At 34.5% G+C, this 19,643-nt stretch overlaps 1 protein-coding gene across 1 annotated transcript; it reads right to left on the bottom strand.

Annotated features, from left to right (window-relative positions):
- Positions 1–14,112: 14,112 nt before the first annotated feature.
- Positions 14,113–19,118, bottom strand: LOC137948513 (probable ADP-ribosylation factor GTPase-activating protein AGD8). Its single transcript, XM_068794599.1, has 7 exons — positions 18,894–19,118; positions 18,668–18,786; positions 16,196–16,619; positions 15,805–16,068; positions 15,147–15,272; positions 14,686–14,787; positions 14,113–14,468 (listed from the first exon to the last, which is right to left on the bottom strand). Exons 1-7 carry the CDS (start codon positions 18,960–18,962, stop codon positions 14,361–14,363), a joined length of 1,212 nt encoding a protein of 403 aa, XP_068650700.1. The 5' UTR covers positions 18,963–19,118; the 3' UTR covers positions 14,113–14,360.
- Between the last annotated feature and the right edge of the window lie 525 nt (positions 19,119–19,643).

Genomic DNA, 19,643 nt, shown 5'->3' with positions numbered 1-19,643 from the left:
GACCTGTGGGAGGTTGTTGGTGGCAGTGAAGGTACACAACCGGCGACAAAGGATGCCAATGGCATATTGCGAAAATGGAAAATTAAAGCAGGCAAAACAATTTTTGCTTTAAAGACCACAGTTGAAGAAGAAATGTTGGAGCACATTCGGAATGCAAAAACACCGAAGGAAGCATAGAACACTTTCGCTACATTGTTCTCAAAGAAGAATGATGTAAGATTGCAACTGCTCGAGAACAAACTTCTATCAATAGCACAACGCGACATGACCATTACTCAGTATTTTCACAAGATGAAGTCGATATGCGAGAAAATTCAGAATTAGACCCAACAGCTCCTATTGGGGAAACGGGGATAAAAAAAATAATTATCCATGGTTTGAGACCCGAATATCGAGGGTTCATTGCGGCTGTACAGGGATGGCATACTCAACCATCACTTGTTGAGTTTGAAAATTTGTTTGCTGGTCAGGAAGTTTTGGCTAAGCAAATGGGAGAAGTCTCGCTAAAGGGTGAGGAGGAAGCGCTCTACACTAGCAAGAGCAGAGGTACTTTCAAGTGGTACACTGGCAGTGGATCTAGAAAGGATGGTGACAAGGTGAAAAGTCACCAAGAAGAGGGAAACTCTCTTCAAGGGGAAGCTTCGAAGAATCGTGAAAATAGTAGAAGGTTCGATGGCAAGTGTTACAACTACGGGAAGATGAGCCACATGGTGAAAGATTATTGGTCCAAGAAAAAGTCTGTTGAAGGTAATATTGTCACTCACACTTCTTAGGAGAACATTGAAGAGGAGTGGGATGCTGAAGCGCATTTTTTTATGGGGGAAGAAGAATGGGAAGAAGAATTAGCTCTCATTGTAACAACACCTGAACAGATAAGTGATGATATGTTGAAGAAAGGGGGAAGAGAAGAGGAATTTGAGAGAGATGAAGAAGGTTTCTTCACAACTGCAGATTTTGTTAAAACTGACGAAGATGATGAGGAGAGTGATGTGGATGCTATCGTGGATCAGATTATTGTCAAGGGATTTGACAGAGATCGGATTTCTGCTTTTTCAGTGGATGAGTGGGACAATCTCAGGGATCATGAAGATAAGTCAGAAAATAAAGAAAACGTTGAGTTCATAGTTATTGACTCTCTATCAACTGCCCAAGAGATGCTTTAGTCATGGTAACTAAAACACTGAAGCCTAATACTATTGAGGATGAACTGAAGCTAGAGACGCAACAATCTGATACTTCTGCATGTTCCCAAGGTGTTTACCTTAGTGGAAAGGTTGAGGACATTTTAAATGGTGATAGGGCCCTTGCTGAAGCCACTAATTTATTAGATAATCATGAGAATTGTGGTGTCAATGCTGAAACTATTCCTGCTTCTGTCAATGTGTGTGAACTGGCAGATGTTGCAGCTGTCAGTGTAGGAAACAACGATGAGATAGGAAACATGATTGCTGAAGCAATGAGTAAAGTTGGAAGGAAGGGTGCGGTGACACTTGAAGAAGGAAAAAGTGCTGAGAATAGCCTCTATGTTGTAGAGGGAATGCAGTTTGACCGTGGTTATATCTCTCTGTACTTTGTTACTCACAGTGAAAAGATGGTTGTTGAATATGAGCACTGCAAGTTGCTTCTTGTGGACAGGAAGATTACTAATGCAAGAGATTTGATCAATGTTTTGGAAGATGCTATTCGGGGAAGATATCCTATTCTGATAATTGCTGAGGATATTGAACAAGAAGCTTTGGCAACCCGTGTTGTGAACAAGCTTAGAGGTGCCTTAAAAATTGTTGCACTTAAAAGCATCGGGATTTAGTGAAAGAAAGAGTCAATACTTGGACGATATTGCTATTTCGACTAGAGCCACTATGATTAGAGCTGAAGTTGGTCTATCTCTTGATAAAGTTGACAACGAGGTCCTTGGTCTTGCTGCCAAAGTGGTGCTCACCAAGGATGCAATCACTATTGTTGGAGATGGAAGTACACAAGAAGCTGTATATAAGCGGGTGGCTCAAATCAGGAATTTGGTTGAGGCTGCTGAGCAAGAGTATGAAAGAGAGAAGCTCAATGAAAGAATTGTTAAACTCTCTGGGGGTGTTGCTGTCATTCAGGTAGGAGCACTAACAGAAATAGAGTTGGAAAGAACAGAAACTATGAGTTGAGCGGCCTAGTCCTGATTATGGCTGTTGTCCCAGCCCATACAGAAGGTCTGAGCCTAGAGGTACTCTTGATGTTGACAGAGATGAAAGGCCAAAAGATGAGGAGATCAAGAGGTGTGACCGTGTTGACGAAACATGATCTAGGCATAGGAGCTGGTGTTGAGGGGGAGTGTTGAAAATCAACACCAGCGGGCTCAGCCCGTGTGGGCCCATCTTCTGTTTTAAGTTGTAGACGCACATTGCGTCGGGAATAAGAGAGATACAGTAAGTTGGAAATAAAATTAGGGAAGGGAAAAATCAGGAAGATGAAGAAACATCGCGCGGAAAAATAAAAATAGAGAAAGGGCGCGGTTTTGCGAGAAAGAACAGAGAGTGAAAAGAAAAAGGGAGATAGGGCACTGAGAAGAGAAGAATGGCGAGCGAGAAAACCAAAGGAGGGCTCTGTTGAGTAGTAGGCAGGTTTCCGTAGAGACGCTCAAGATACTTGGAAGAAGCTTGGTCGTGCAGTGAGAGTTCGTCGGATGCGTAGATCTAGAAGGAACAGAAAGACCACGACGAAGGCAAACCAAGGGAGGTCCTTTCTCTTTCAAGCTCTGAGTTAACTACTCTGTTTTATGTATTTTGTTATGTGGATATGTATTTGCCAGACGTTATGGTTTGTTTTTAGTATTTGGATTGAATAGATGAGTAGATTCATTGTTGTGTATGTGAAATTTATTCAACAATATGGATATTGTAATTATGAAACTGATGTGTTCGTAGATATGTAGATATCTGAAAAGCTTAATCAAAGAAGTAAACTTATAATGCAACAAACAAAGATCAAACGCTAAGGGGAAATGGAGAAGAGAGAGAGAAATACAAGAAGAAAATAAAAAAAAAAAGGAAAAGAAAAAAAAAAAGCTAATAAGGAAGAGGGAATGAGAAAAGAAGAATGACAAAAAGAGGGGCCCACAGAGGGGATGTGAGAGAGGAGCTTTTGAGTGAGAGGGAACAAGAAAGAGGGTGTGAGAGCTTACTAGAGGAAAGAAAACAAGAGCGAAGAGGGAAGAGGGAAGGGTTGTCAAGGAGACAAACTTTTCACCAAAAGAGGAAAAGCATAAATAGAATTAATTGGGTTGAGAAATGATACATTAAGACACTCTTAAAATTGTAAGTAAAGCAGAAAGTTTAATGGGGTGTTAGTGTACAGGGAAAGTGAAGAGGGAAAGCAGATTCTCTAGAGAAAGCAACTCTTAAGCGTTAATAGGTAGAGAAAGTAAATAGGGAAAGTGAATCACCAAGAGAAAGTGGGTCACCTAGAGAAAGTGAATCACCCCGTTTACCCTACGAACAATGGAAAGTGAAATTTTATCGTCTACTGTGTGATTTCACTTTCCATCATGCAACACTCAATCTTTCCAAACCCTCTCGTTAGTCGCTCTCCCTCATCGCCCATCACTTTGCATCTTGCTCCTTCCTCATTGCTCTGCAGCTCCTGACAGTCGTCTCTCATTTTCTTGTGTGAAGTATTTCTCATTTCTTTTGTCTTTCCCTCCAACTACAAAATCCCTTGACTGAACTCGTTATTGTATAGCAAGGGAGGGGGGGGGGGGGGGGGGGGGGGGGGGGGGGGGGGGGGGGGAACATGTGCACTTATATGGGGGAAAGGAAATGGAAAGTGAATCACTTTTTCATGTGAGTGTGTTCAATGGAAAATACCTTCTTGTGTTAGTGCACAAAATGAAAAATATAGTGGAAACAAGTGAATGAGTTACCTTTATAATATACTTAAACAAATAATAAACCTAAATAAATAATAAAGCTAAACAAACATGGTTACTTTTATAATTAGCCAGTTAATATAAAATTAAAATATACTAACATAATAGATAATTAAATAGGGTATTTTATTAATAAATTAAGATAGATTGTATTTGAGTCTAAATTAATACAATAGTTACCAGTTAAAATTAAATTATTTATGTAATCAATAAAATATAGAATACTTAAACAAAAATGTTTACTTTTATAATGTCTAGACACTTGATCAAATTCTTACTTTAACAATATCTTAATTATCACAATTAATTAGTAATTTAATATAGTATTAAGTGTAATGAATATAATAAATAAATAAATAAAGTATTTTATTAATAACATAAGATAGATTTTAGTGTAGTATAATTTAATAATATAATTAAAAATTAAAATAAAATTATTAGTTTAATTAATTATAAAAATAAAAATAAAATACCTAAACAAAGATGGTTATTTTTATAATTTATAAATAAATATCTACATTATCTTAATTTTGAATTTTACAATATTTATGTTATAATTCTTAAATTAGTAAATTATATAAATAAATAAATAAATAGGATACTTTATTATAAAGAAAAACTTCGATAGAGGGTAATTTAGGTTAATATGTTTAAAGACATGATAAAATAATTTCTTTGCAAAAAATACTTAATAATTAATTGATAGATTTGTAAAAGTGCACAATTCATAGTATAAAAGTAAACATTTATGGGGGGGGGGGGGGGGGGGGGGGACTTATGCACTTATATAGGGGAAAAGAAATGGAAAGGGAAAGTGAATCACTTTTTCATGTTAGTGTGTTCAATGGAAAATACCTTCTTGTGTTAGTGCACAAAATGGAAAATATAGTGGAAACAAGTGAATGAGTTACTTTTATAATATACCTAAACAAATAATAAACCTAAATAAATAATTAACCTAAACAAACATGGTTACTGTTATAATTAGTCAGTTAATATAAATTAAAATATATTAACATAATAAATAATTAAATAGGGTATTTTATTAATAAATTAAGATAGATTGTACTTGAGTCTAAATTAATACAATAATTACCAGTTAAAATTAAATTATTTATTTAATCAATAAAATATAGAATACTTAAACAAAATGTTTACTTTTATAATGTCTATACACTTGATCAAATTATTACTTTAATAATATCTTAATTATCACAATTAATTAGTAATTTAATATAGTATTAAGTGTAATTAATAAAATAAATAAATAAATAAATTATTTTATTAATAACATAAGATAGATTTTAGTGTAGTATAATTTAATAATATAACTAAAAAGTAAAAAAATTATTAGTTTAATTAATTATAAAAATTAAAATAAAATACCTAAACAAAGATGGTTATTTTTATAATTTATAAATAAATATCTACATTATCTTAATTTTTAATTTTACAATATTTATGTTATAATTCTTAAATTAGTAAATTATATAAATAAATAAATAAATAGGATACTTTATTATAAAGAAAAACTTCGTTAGAGGGTAATTTAGGTTAATATGTTTAAAGCCATGATAAAATAATTTATTTGAAAAAAATACTTAATAATTAATTGATAGATTTGTAAAAGTGCACAATTCGTAGTATAAAAGTAAACATTTAAATAACAACATGTTTGTGTCTTTAATATAAAAAACATCAATTCATGATCATGTAACACAAATGAAATTTAATAAGATAAAAAACATCAAGTTAGTACCTATGAAAGATAACCTTAATGTTCATCTTTAGTAAGACACAATAATCAATAATAATGGCACGTATGAGTTGCTAACACATTTCAATAATATGATGATCTTACGATTATATTGCACGCTCCCTTGGAATATTTGTTTGCTGGTTGTCATCATCTACAAGATCATCACTATCATCGCTATCTTCACCACCATCTACACCATTGGCCTCATCATTTTCTCCACCAAACTCATCACCTAAACCATCCTCTTCATTTTCAAAGATATCCTTGTAATCTTCCTTACGTATATAATTATGTAATATACAACAAAAAATTACAAAAAAATTATCTGGATCTCAAAAGTAAATGGAAGAGAGTTTTTCAATATATAAAATCGAGCTTTTAAAGCCCCAAAAGTATGCTCAATAGTAGTCCTCAAGGATGAATGCCTTCGGTTGAACAATTATTTCTCATTTTCAAGAAGATCATCTCTAAATTCTTGTAAATGATAATGAGTACCTCGACATGGAGCCAAGAATCCTAGAAGATTTGCATAACCAACATCGACTAAATAATATTTACTTATAATAGAAGATATATTCTATATGAATTAATTGAAGATAATAATAAATAAAAATACTAAGTAAATAAATATAATTTACTTTCAGGTACCCATAGTTTTTCTCATCACATAAATGTTGACTTCACTACACGTGAATCATCTGTTGATCCTTCCCATCCAACAAGTACATAAATTAATTGCATGTCAAATGTACATGTTACCATTTTATTACGTGAGAGAAAACTCTTCCTGTTCCAAAATCTTGCTTGTTAATCAAACGAGATATGAACTTTGATATGAGTTCCATCAATAGCACCAATACAATCTTAATGATACAATTTCAATTAATACAAACATAAATTTGATACGAACCTAAAATTATTCATCAGATGGCTTTGATGTTACTTTAAAGTAAGGATAAAACATAGGATTGTTTAAAAATTTTGAGTGAGTACGTCCTAAAAACCGTTTGATATAATCAGAGTGTAATTTGACAATGACATCCAACTTCTTATTGAAATATTTGTTTATTATCCAATTCGATCTATTAAACATCTCTGATATGACATCGTACGATTGTTATTGACCAACAGTGAGAAGAAAATATGCAAGTTGTTCTTCTTTTGAGATGGTCTTTGTGTCTGATAAGAATCCTCTACTCTTTAATATCTTTGTCAATTTGAAAAAGACAATTTGATTCATCCTGTAAACTTTCTAAAATTTAATAGGTGATTTTTTTAATGCCTTTTCAAATACAATGTACCACCAATCACATAAGAACGTTGTACACGGTTATTGTAATGAAATAGATAATATCTTGTCATAGAAAACATAATTGTGGTAAAGACTAAGATGATACCAATCTTTTATTTTTTTGACAAATTATCCATGAATACCTGTAAGCACAAGCACCACAAACACAATCACAACCACAAAACCATGACCTGCATCAACACAAAAACGTAAACATAAACACACCCCTATCTTCACCACAAACACAATCACAACTTATCTTCACTACAACCTATATCAATGCAAAAACATAAGTACAAACACACCCTACCTTCACCACAAATATAATCACAACCTATCTTCACCACCGCTTGTATCAGTGCAAAAATATAAACACAAACAAACGCCTATCTTCACCACAAACACAATCACAACTTATCTTCACCATAGCCTATATCAACGCAAAAACACTCCTATCCTCACCACAAATACACCCCTATCTTCACCACAAACGCATCTCTATCTCCACCACAAGCACATCCACATCCATATCTACAACCACATCCATAACTAAATTACATTCATATTCATACACAACCACAATCACAACACACATATTCATCCACAAACATAATAATTAATAGAAATATAATAATTCAAAAACATAATGAGATTGATAACAAGTACAATTATTCGAAGTCTTACAATGTCATAACTAACAAAACATAATTAATGAAGATCGGATGTCCCAAAGTCAATAACACCATAAAAATTTAGTACAATTATTCATCGAAGATTACAATTTGTGATAATTAAAACTAAGCCAATCACATGACTCCCACTATCATCCTAACGAATGTGTCCTTCTTATTGACAGTGTCCAACCACTAAGGAGTGAAATATTTCAAGTCTCTCAACAGGTCAGGGATTTCCAAAAAGGCTTTGTACCATGGAAGTCTTGTATTGAAATCTTTAGGTTGGAACCCAGTAAGATGATATAGCCTAAGTAAGATGCTTTAATAACGAAGAACCAAGTGAATCCAAGAGATGACAAGATAGACTAGACAGAGTAAATAGAAGGGGAACCTGAGCTTAAATAGTCCTTTAGGCAAGTAAGAGACCCATGAATTGCTGGTCAAAAGATGCTCTAATCAAAACTCTTGTCTTCCTTTTAGAATCATAAGAAAAATCAATCAATAACATCAAATCAATCAAGCATATTCTGCAAGGTAAGAGAGTAAGATCTTTCCAAAAAATCTTGATGCCAATTTGGAATACAATCGATCTAGATTTAGTCCTTTATGATTTAGGTAAGATATGATTGATTGAATTGAAACAAATCATACCAAATCAAGGAGATCTTGAGGTGTTCCATGATCTCAAAAAAATAAGAAACTTTCTTCAAATAACTTGGCGCCACCTTGGCCTTTCCAAAGAAATACTTCCTTAAATATTCTTTCCTTGCTTCCTTTTATGTAAACCAATCTTCTAATCTTGATTTCACGTGAAGAATTATTCAAGAACAAGGAGCTAACTCGTGGCTTTGAGTCAAACAAGAGGTTCAGCCTCTAAGAAAAAAAATCCTTTCACAAGTAGTTGTTTTAAAACAATCTTCTTCTTTCAGCTTTTTCTTTTATCAAGAAAAGAAATGAAACTTAGCATGATAGATCATTCAAGCATGAGCATATCCCTTTACACTCATAGGAATTCTGAGACCTTGAAAAAAAAATATCTTCAAAAAATCTTAAGCCGAGTGGAGTTCCAACTCTTCAAATACCACAAATAGGCAAGTGAAAAACTTATCATGGTAGCCAAGTGATTAAAATTTTGAAATCCAATGGATCAAAAACTCATAATAGGCTCAACAACATTGTTTTTCATAAAAAAATCTTGCACCCACGAAACAATAACTTCTCATGCATGAGATTTCAACATAAACCGATTTTCAGCCAAAAACTTGCAAACTGATTGAAAAAAAAAGAAGCTTTTGACATGCTTCTTCCAATCCAAGATATATAAATCTCAATAATTTTATATAATAAAGAGAATCATCTTCTAGAGGTAATAAAATGAGAGCATGAAGCCATGAATGGATGATAATAAAAAGAGTGAAAAACTTATCTCAACATGTTTCAATCTTGCTTCACAAAGAGCCTTTTATGAGTAGGTTTGATCATAAATTCCTTAGAGCATCTTCTTGATGTGGGGATCCTAAATTCAAAGCTCTGATTCCATGTTGAATTTAGGACCCCATGCTTAGAACCTCAAGCAAAATAAGAGAGGGAGAAGAGAAGGAAGAGTGAAGAGAAGAAAAGAGGAGAGCAAAGAGGGAAGTCATGTAGAGAAGAAAAAAGGAAAATAGAGAGGAACACCTTTAGGCTATGAGAGAGTTTCCACAAATTGAGAAAAGAGAAGAGAACTTGATGTTCTACCCCAAGCCAATGACCTCTATTTGTAGTTTTTGAGAAAAATTTACAATGTCTATAATGTCCTTAGGGTTACAAGCTTTACATGAGAAAAGACAAAAATAGACATGTTCACCTTAATTGATTACATGCTTGTGCCATTTTTATGAGATGATACCTTATTTACAATCATGCCACCCCTCTTGGACATGTGGGCCTTCTCCATACTCGTGTGGGTTTGGGCCCATCTTCTAATATAAATAGAAGTTCATGAACTCAAATTATAACAAGTTAGTTAAGTTTTTCTCTTTTCCATAAATTCAATAAGAGAATATTCTAAACTCCCTTTCCTTAAGTATACTCGCACTTAAACATGTTTAGGATAATCATAAACATCATTTAGAATTTGCTAGAACACTTATAGAAGAACATTCTCATGCTTTAAAATGTCTACATTTTTAAATTGGAATTGGAATGATCGATTAACCACTGGTAATGATCATTTATCTAGAACTATGCAGGACAAATATAAAGCATGATCAATTAACCATTATTGATTGATCGACCATCCAAGACATGGCCATTTCATGCTATAATGCATGATCGATCATCCCACTTGGATTTATCGATCATTACTGCCCAGGCAAACAAATTTCACATGGAATGATCTATCATACTACCTGATTGATCAATTAGTTAGAACCTTGCAAGTAAGGGACATAAATCATGATTGATCATAGGAAAAATCAATTATCGATCATACTTGTATTGCACAACCAATGGCAATCTCGACTAATCGATCAACTTAACTTTTCTGGACCAACAATGTCATATTGATTGATCAGACCATCAATCAATAAGTCATTATCTAATAGAAAAATAGTCATTATGATTGATTGATCGATCAATCGCTTTACAATGATCAATCAATCAAAATACTGATATTTATACACAGGTAAATAACAACTAGTTTGACTTGAGGAATTTATATATATACCCCACCAAACCTTGAGTAAAGAAGAGAATGATTATTAATTGGCATATCTTCAGGCCACTACTCTTTATCTTGCAATTTTCCATAAAAAAATGCTTTATATAGAAAGAGAGAGAGAGCCACACACTTTGAAATCCTTAATTCTCTTTCAATAATCCTTGTATTCATAAAAGTTCAAGCTCCTTGATCATTTCACAACATGCTACAAAGGAAGAGGCAGCTTGAATCTCTCAAGGAGAAGCATATCTCCAAGTAAATGTGTAACTTTTCCTTTTTTTTTATGTATTTGTAAAAGGTTCATCAAGAACCTGTTAATTTAGATAGAAAAACCTAGCTAGAGCTAGAATCTAGTAACAATCTCTTGGGGAGATTGGATTTTTACAAATCGTGTATTAAGCTACACATAGCCAAAGAGAGCAGAAATCTCTTTTGTATTTTCTAACTATTAGAGAAAATAATGAAATTTTCCCAAGCAAGGGTTCTTAGGCAGTGACTACCACTAGGAGAACATCGATAACAAAAAACCTATTTGTCCCTATAGTGTGTGCATGTTATACTTTACTTTGAATTAATTTTATGCATGAATTTTTAATCACATGCACAACTCGTTTTTAATTTGAATATCTCAATTCAACCCTCTCTTGAGAAGCCACCTGGGCCAACACAAGAGAAATTAGAGAGGATTAGGGTTGACGACACCTTAGGTTTGTCCTCCCCCTAACACCTTTATTTATAGACTTGATGGCATAAACCCTAGTACATGTGTAAAGTAAAGAAACTTAAAGATTTAACATAATTACATCTCCATGCCACTCACTCTCTAAATTACATAAAGTGCCACTATCTTCTTTAACAATGTCATACCCACATACTTATCCATATTAAGTTGTTGAAGAAAATATATGTAAGAGTCTTACATGATTCTCATAGTAAGAAGTTTCACAAAGCAAAAATTATTATGGTGGAGTTTTGTAGGAGTCTCGCAAAAGGAGGTCTTAGAAGAGTCGTAGGTAAATGTATTTTGATTATGTTAGTCTTCAATTCTTTTTGGACTTATCTTTTAGTATTTAACTTTGGGCGTAATTGGGATAATGGTAGTTTAGAAATTCAATATGTTATCAGAGCAAATTTTGTGAGTTGACTTGGTCAACCCACAGAGATATGTGATCATTTTTTTATCTATCATTTCTAGTAGTTTAAGTTCATATACTTTCTTTTTTATTTCTTTCCTATCATGTACCCATTGTTTTCTTGGCGTTCACACCTCCATACTAAACTCTCCATATTTCAAATTATATATTGATGGACCATCAAGAACAAGACTTTATATAGAGAATTATACATTATAAGAAAGATATGTAAGTCTATTTTATTACCTGTCCAATCAATTCTCAATCTGAGTTTTCTAGAGGGATATATCTATCTTGGAAGAGTCAATGGTTATTGGTCATGCTGGCCAAAGAAGAAAAAAATACTTAGTTTGGTCAGATTAAAGAGTCCAAAATATATCAGATTATTTATTTCAAAATAAAATTATTTTATGAGTGAAAGTTATACTTGGATGAAAAGTATTGAAGTCACTTTTTTCAGAAGGAGAAAACTTCATGTCAATGTGATTTATATTTAAGGATGCATTTGCATTGGAGTTGACAAGGGTCAAGCTACAAAATAAAACAAATCAAGAGGTCATAAAATATTCAAGAACGAAGTTTTTTTTATGTGAAATTAGGTACCAATTTAAAGCTCTTTGAGTCTAGTTTCTTGATAAGCGAACTATTTGTGAGTTTGACATATATTTTTAGAGATATTCATAGCAGATGTACCAGATGTCAGTTTTGCCAAAAATCTCTCCATTTTTCCTATTATCTCTCCATGCGTTGACATGAAATGAGTTTCATTTTCTTATAAAATCTGATATTTTTAGCCATATTTCTCTTCTAATTAGTGGCCAGACCGAATCACTCCATGATGTGCTCATTCAATGTACATAATACTTGCTTCGATGTTGTTTTCAAGTTTTACATTTTTGTTACTTGGTTGTGTATCTTTTGCATAGTTAACTCAAAAAAATTGTGGTCACCCTAAAAAAGTTATACTTGGTCAAATTAATAAAATTCTACCATTATAGTCTTTCATAGTTTTTGAAAAAAAATGTCATTTTGGAAGTATGAGTGTTGCATAATCACCTCATTCTGGTTAAATTTTTTTTCTTATAATATTTCTTTAGTTTATCTTTTTGTGTTTTTATCACTTCAGAGCAATACTTAGATCCATTACCTAAAAAGTTAGGAGTGTGTCTAATATCCAACTTGTGTCAAGTCTCTTATTCGTCACCCAAGAGGTGATTTGTGTTTGAACTACCCTTAAAAAGTGAGTAGTCTTTTTGTTAAACCCCAAAAGTTGGGCCGTTTTCTGCCTTTAAAATTTAGAAGAGTGTGTTTTAGACTATTACCATTTTGATTTGTGTATGGAGTTTTGTCTACGGCTAGGAGTAATTTTCTCCTCAAACATTGTGTTTTGTCCAAACTAGGTCTGTATGTCCTTTTTATCCTGAGTTTGAGGAAGAGAAGAAGAAGAAGAAATACAAGAAAGATGTATTTTATTCTACATGTTGTGTTAACTTTTGTGTAACCAAAATATTCAAGAAAGGGGAAGAACAAAAGATGAATTTTTTTGCATCTATGAAGATTTTTTTCAGCAAAAGAAGATTAAAGACCAATAACTTTTTTCCTTGCAATTTGAAGTTATAAACTCCAACTTAAAGGGGAGTGTTGAAGAGCAGGTATGAAAAAGTCTTATATGACTCTCACAACAAGAAGTCTCATAGAGCCAAAATTATTATGATGGAGTCTTACAGGAGTCTCATAGGAGGAGGTCCCACAGAAGAGTTTCAGTTAAAAGTGTTTTAGTTATGTTAATCTTCTATTTATGTTCAGTTGTTCAATTGTTCTATAACTTATCTTTTAGTATTTAACTTTGGGTGTAACTAGGCCAAGGATAATTTAATTGTAATTGTATTCTATTTATTTCCTCTATTATAAATAGAGACTTATGTACTCAAATTACATAAAATTTGTAAATTATTTCTTTTTTTTTTTCAGAAATTCAACATTTTTTTTGCTTTTTTGTATTGTGTAGGAGAGTAGGGATTGGGTCAAAGGAGCTTGGGAACAAGGGCAATTTACTTTTATCGGGATTAGTGAGGGTGTCCAAGAGGGGTAGTGGAATGAGGGATAAGTTGGGCAATACTGTTGTCAGTGTTTTGTCACAAAGTCTATCCCATGAGATTAATAGGACGGTGTGATTTCCGGCTTAAGTTTCTTCTATCCCTTTTTCATTGCGCCATCTAGTCAGTTCTTGGCCAAATGGTTGTGCTATCAAAATTTTCTTTTGGATTGTTTTTTTTTGTTTTGTTTTTGTTTTAGCTATCAAAGTATATTTAATGTACATCATTGGCAATTTTAAGTATTTGTTATCATTAAAATGACTTAATATGGACCTTTGAAACCAACATAGGAATTGTGTTAATTGTTAGGAATTTTGGCTGTTTTTTTTTTTTTTGTATTGTGCTAGAGAGTAGGGCTTAGGTGGATTCAACTTCTAAAGATACTAGTAAATCGAAACATTTAATTATTATTAATCCGTTTGGTCAGTGTACCATTTATACACGTCTCTGGTTCTTATCGCAAATTCCATTCAAGGATACCAGTAATCTAATGTACAAAGCAGGAACAAGTATTACTCAAAAAGGGGGAGGAGGAGCAAAACGGGTTAAAAAAAAGTGATTAAATACAGAGGATATATTAGGTACATGATATGCAGCAAAATTTCAAACATTTCTGCCTATAACAAAAGCCATCAAACAGTGGTAGATTGGGAAAAAAAAAAGTTTGAATTTATTTATCTTCAGAAAGAATTTGAGAAAAAAAGGCACCTAATCAAAAGAGTAAAACAACCCTTGAAAATGTAGAGACGACAAGCTTTGTATTTTCCTTGTTATATGCAGATGCACCAATGACTCAGAGGATTCTGTCCTGAAGATCCGTCATAAAACTGGAAGCCAATGAAGTGAGCTTCTTTCCAGTCTCTCCTGCCATGTTCTTAAGTGATGAGATATCTTGTGACGCCTGAAAGACAGCAACCACATAAGAAACATGAACCTATAATACAAAGCCAGAGCTGCATTTTGATCGATGGCAATATATAAGAAAGTTTCTGCACCGTCATCTGACAAAAACAGTTACAAATTTTAAATAAAAAAAAAATCACGGATTTTAACTAACAACAGGTTAGAGAGAAGAATAAAGACGATAATCATGGAAATATGAGCATAGCCATGCATACCTGAAACGAGATTCTGTTGATAAGGTCTGATGCAGTGACATCAAGCTGAGAATCATCCCCTTCATTGCCAAAGAGATCAGCACTTGATATAGCAGATGAAGCCTACTCCAATTCCAGTATTTACAAATATTAAAGAGATGATGATATATATTGATGGATGAAACTTAACAATTATTTTTGAAGTAGAAACTAACATTATTTTGGTGCAAGTTTTGACTATGATAGCCACGTAAAGGCCAACCCTCTCTCTCTTCCCTCAATTTCAGAAGGGAAAACTTTTAAGCTATACCAAAGTCTTTCCAACAATGCTTTTTAGTACATCAATTTCAATTGAGATGCTATGCCATCTCCATGTACGATGCTAGATATGCCAGTGTGTTAGATAACAAGATCTCATATGACTCCATAAGATGAGTTAAATAATCGGTTGATAAATTTAAGAGACACGGAAGCACACATACTGAAAACTTTTGCAAGGTCACTTGAGCCTCCCCGTCATTGGCTTTGGTTTCATCACCAAAAAATTGAGCAGACGAAATTGACTTTGCATTGGAGAACTTCTGCCTTGCTTCATTACTTTCCTGAATCTGCAAACCGACATGCACTATATGAAACTAAGATATGCGATAATTGAAAGTACACCATTCGCATACCATACAAAAACATTTAAATAATCACAGTCACCTAAGTCAAGGAAACCGAAAAAACAAATACCATCAATTCTCAACCTGTCCTCTAATAAAAAAATTAGTACCTCTATAACCACCTAAGAGTTTTATTACAAATAATAGTTAGACCCCATTGGTCATATATTTTCACCCCATTGACAGAAAAGAAACAAAAACTTTTTCAGAAAAAAAAGAAATGGTTCAATATGGAAGGCTTTGTTATCTGCATAGTCGGCCTATAGGTAGCAAATCTATACAGAATGGACATATCAGAAGATGAGAACTTAAATTAAAAGACCAACATATATGTGCAAGAACATTAGGAAGCCAAATCATATTTAACCTTTTCAAAATATGGAAAACAGATTTGGTGAGGTAAACCTGGAAAACAATTCTGACCACATACACTTCAAACAGCCTGCATTTTGTACAAAATCAATAATGGGTCTACCTGCACTGTTGAGGAAGTGGAACTGCCTTTCTTCTGGAACCCACCATCCATTCCAAATTCGGCAAAGAAGCTAGAAGACTGTAGTGGTGAAACATGACCTATCACTTGTGTAGTACCTGGACTGGTTTCTGTTGATTGAACATTTTCTACATATTCAAAGCGTGAAGGGAAAGTTGAACCAAATGTTGGTGCAACATTGTTAGCCAAGGAGGGAACAGCAGGGGCTGGCTCTTCAGGCTTCTGATCATAAAGACTGTCGCTTGCCTGCAATTATGAAGGCATTTCCTTCAACTTCATGTATAACACTAACGGTTCCTTTTCAATAACATAATAATGCTACTATTACTAATTGGCAACCAACACAATACCGATAACAATAACAGATAATCACCTTTGTAGTGAGCTTTCGAGCACCAAGCCCTCCAGTCTTAGTTCCCGCCCGCTTTGCTCCAAGGGGCTTTTTGATAGTAGTTGGGACAACTGAATATGCTTTAGGGGACTTGACAACCGGAGGAGCCTCATGTCTTTCAAGTGAGTTCTCTGGAAATTTCAGCTCAGGAAGACCATTACCAGTAGGGCTTGGCTCAGATGTAATGGTGGGTGACGATAGTAAAACTGAATCATCTACCATGCTTTTTGCTACTTCTTTGGAGAGTATCTGCCTATACAATTCTGCTGCTCTTGATGTATATTTTGCTTCAATTTTGCCTCCATCAGTCCACCCATGCTGCTTAAAGAAAACTTGAGCTCGATTATTTCCTCCAAAACTCATCATTTTCAACTGCTCCGGGGTCCATGAGTCTAAATTTGTTGATCTATTTATGCAACACAAAAATTCATTAATTAGCAAGGATGTCCAATATGATTGCCTGCTTCAACTTAGGTCCACTTCAAATCAAGAAACATGATTCAACATTGTCTTTTATTTTCTTTTTTGGATGTTGATTACACACACACACTACCTTGTGAGGGTTGAACATAGGACTTAAGCCAAAGGGCCAATCCATAACTTATTGACAGATCTGGCACCTTTGTTCACAGCATGTGAAATAATAAAAGCATTCTCAAGTCAGCCCAAATTATTTGAGTTTTACTTTCATCTCAATCCATTTCAAAACACTCAGAAAGTTTTGCCAGACTGTCTTTCTCTCTTTTCCTAAAAGAAAAAAAAATTCTTTACCTTTTTTCTGTTTCTCACTCTTTATTTGAGGGATTGATTATCAACCCTCCCGACTTGAAACCAAGAACTCAGAAACTACCGATGAAGCTATTGAGCCAAAAACCCAGTTTATTATTAGGATTATTGGACCTTTTTGAAAAACTCGGAAAGTACTAGAACCTACACACTATATACATGAGAAATAGAATAGAAAAAGCTTCAACATTGATGCCTCACCAACATGAACAAAATTGAATAAAGTTAATTTCATGCAGTAAAGAAAAAGCTCTTTTGAAAAGGATATAGCAAAAATAAGCAACATAACATGGCTAAGACAGAAGTAGAATCAAGCTATTACATGGCCGTTGGAAGAAACAGCATTATAACTAATTAACCTGCCCTAATATGAGTACTAGATGCATACCTTCCATATAACTGGAACTAGTAACTAACAAGGATATGAGAAAAGAAAGCTTTAACTAATTGTTGAGCCACCTTGTAAAAATTTCAAATGACGAAGGGGAGTATGAAGAAAAATATCTTAATGTAACAAAAAAATTGCTTAACACTAATTTTTCACTAATCTTTATGCGTCCCACTCAGAAGGTTGACATAAGTCCTCATAAGTCTTCAAAAGTCTAGAATATCTAAATATAATATCAGTCACAAATAAAAATAAAGCAGAAATTCAGAAGATTGTCAGCGAGAGCAACTTTCAAGCTCACAAACATCTATACTGCAAGCTTCAATGAAAAGAACAACTGAAGCCTCCAAAGATTTACAAGTGAAAGAAAAGATGCTGTAATTACAATATGATAACATAACTGCCATCAGTTCCTAAACCCTTTATTTGGAGACTTTGGATCTCAGATCTATCCTCAGAAGGCTTTAATCTCAATTGTGCAGCTTAAAAATGATCTGTAGCCTAAAATGTCAAGTAAGCACAAGGATAGCAGGTGGAGTCATAACAGATGCCTCCAAGATCATCCTCAGAGTCTACTCTAGACAAGTATCCCAGATTCAAATTCTAAGAATCATGTGAGGTTTCCACACCCCTTGGTCTGCTGCCAGAACTTTGTGTGCCCCCAGGAATTGAAGCGGACTTGGTGAAAGCGGCAACGTCTAGGGACAAATAATACTCATGGAGGACGCAGGTCCCCAAAAGAACAGAGGAAAAAGAAATAATGCATCTTATAACGTTTCAATTACCAGCCAACACTGACTGGAAGAGCAAAAGAAATTCCGAAGAAAAAACAAAACCACATAGTGAAGTTCAAAACGATATTTATTCCTACAAAAGTAGGTGTAACCAACATAATAGAGAAAGAACTGATTAACCAAATCAATATCTATGTTTTTCATCCGCTATATTAGAGGAGTTTTCCATGTGGGAAAATCTGATCAGATCATAAGTGTGTAGCCAAATCAAAAACAAGTAAATTTTCAGGAAATTTGATCACAACCACGTAATGAAAACCAACAACTTAAGACCAGTAACGTAGGACCCAATGACTCAACTTTCAGGCAAACGAGGTTCAAGATCGTCTACAAAGGAAGCACTTTGACACATGCATCGGTTCTGAGAGCAGCACCATCATCCAATTAATCAAGAAACCATTCTCGTAAGAGAAAACAACATTAATTTTTAGAAATATAAGAATTAGTTAGTTACAAGACTGAAAATTAGAAGAAAAAAAACCACACCTGACGAAGCTGATATGAACGCCAAGACTCCTGTGAACCGCAGAGCAATCGATGCAGAGAAAGATCCCATAAGTAACGGACGCCCACGTCGGATTCTTCGCATTACAATCAAAACACATCTGCGAGAAGGACGAATAGGTTAGATCGGGTTAGTTTCGTCTGGATCCACGATTTCCAAGCCAGATCTCGCAAACCTATGAAAACGATTAAATTTCAGAGGACTCACTTTGTTCTCGGACTTGGATTTGAGCTTTCTGAAGACGGCATTTTTGTCTGTAAAGCCTTCGGACGCCATGACCACTGCCTATGACGGAGAAAGGAAAAATTCAGGTAAAACCGCTTAAATTTTTCCCAAGAGGAGGATACGCGTGTGTACCGGAAAACCTCCCCAGGGGAAAGAGATTGCCGGTAGCGCTAAAAGATGCTTGCGATTTTAGATTCAGGCAAACACCTAGATCTGTCTCTCGTTACCGGTTTTGTAGCAGTCTCTGTACGAAACTGCCCTCAATTTTTTCATTATTTCCTAACTCCTCAGTTTCAATTTGAGTTCGACGCTTCGCCCGACGCACGAACCGCATTAAACCACAGAAAAGGTTGATCGGACTCTCTCTGACCGATCGATCGAGCTCCGGGCTCCCCGATGGTTTATCGGATTTGAAAGCCTAAGGTATCTCGGTTGGGCCGGCATCAAGAGTTTTCTAACTCCAGCCAAAAACGTGGATCTGAACCATGCTACATCGCTACTCGTGCTTGGCACACGTACAAGAGTAACAGATGTTTTTAAGGATGGGCTTTCTGTTCTTATATGAATTGGTAAATTATCAATTAGGCTTCGAGACTGAAAACAGGGAGGGGCTTTTGTTAGTAACGGCAGGGGAAGAATCCCTAACGTCACATGGTGAGAAGGTGTAGAGGCTCCTCCCCCGCCCTCGCCGCACCGGAAGTAGGGGGCAGGGACCCCCTTACCTTGCCTCCA

Source organism: Aristolochia californica, unplaced genomic scaffold (genome assembly GCF_029961685.1).
Source record: "Aristolochia californica isolate CCGP_79_NKW_82.1479 unplaced genomic scaffold, dmAriCali1.0.hap1 SCAF_13, whole genome shotgun sequence".
NCBI lineage: Eukaryota > Viridiplantae > Streptophyta > Magnoliopsida > Piperales > Aristolochiaceae > Aristolochia > Aristolochia californica.
This window is presented reverse-complemented; position numbering and strand designations above follow the sequence as displayed.

Coding starts and splice junctions, on each gene's coding strand:
- LOC137948513 (XM_068794599.1), bottom strand. CDS start 18,962: ATGGCGTCCGAAGGCTTTACAGACAAAAATGCCGTCTTCAGAAAGCTC. Junction 16,069..16,195: donor CTCGAAAGCTCACTACAAAG/GTGATTATCTGT, acceptor TCATAATTGCAG/GCAAGCGACAGTCTTTATGA. Junction 14,788..15,146: donor TGACCTTGCAAAAGTTTTCA/GTATGTGTGCTT, acceptor GAATTGGAGTAG/GCTTCATCTGCTATATCAAG.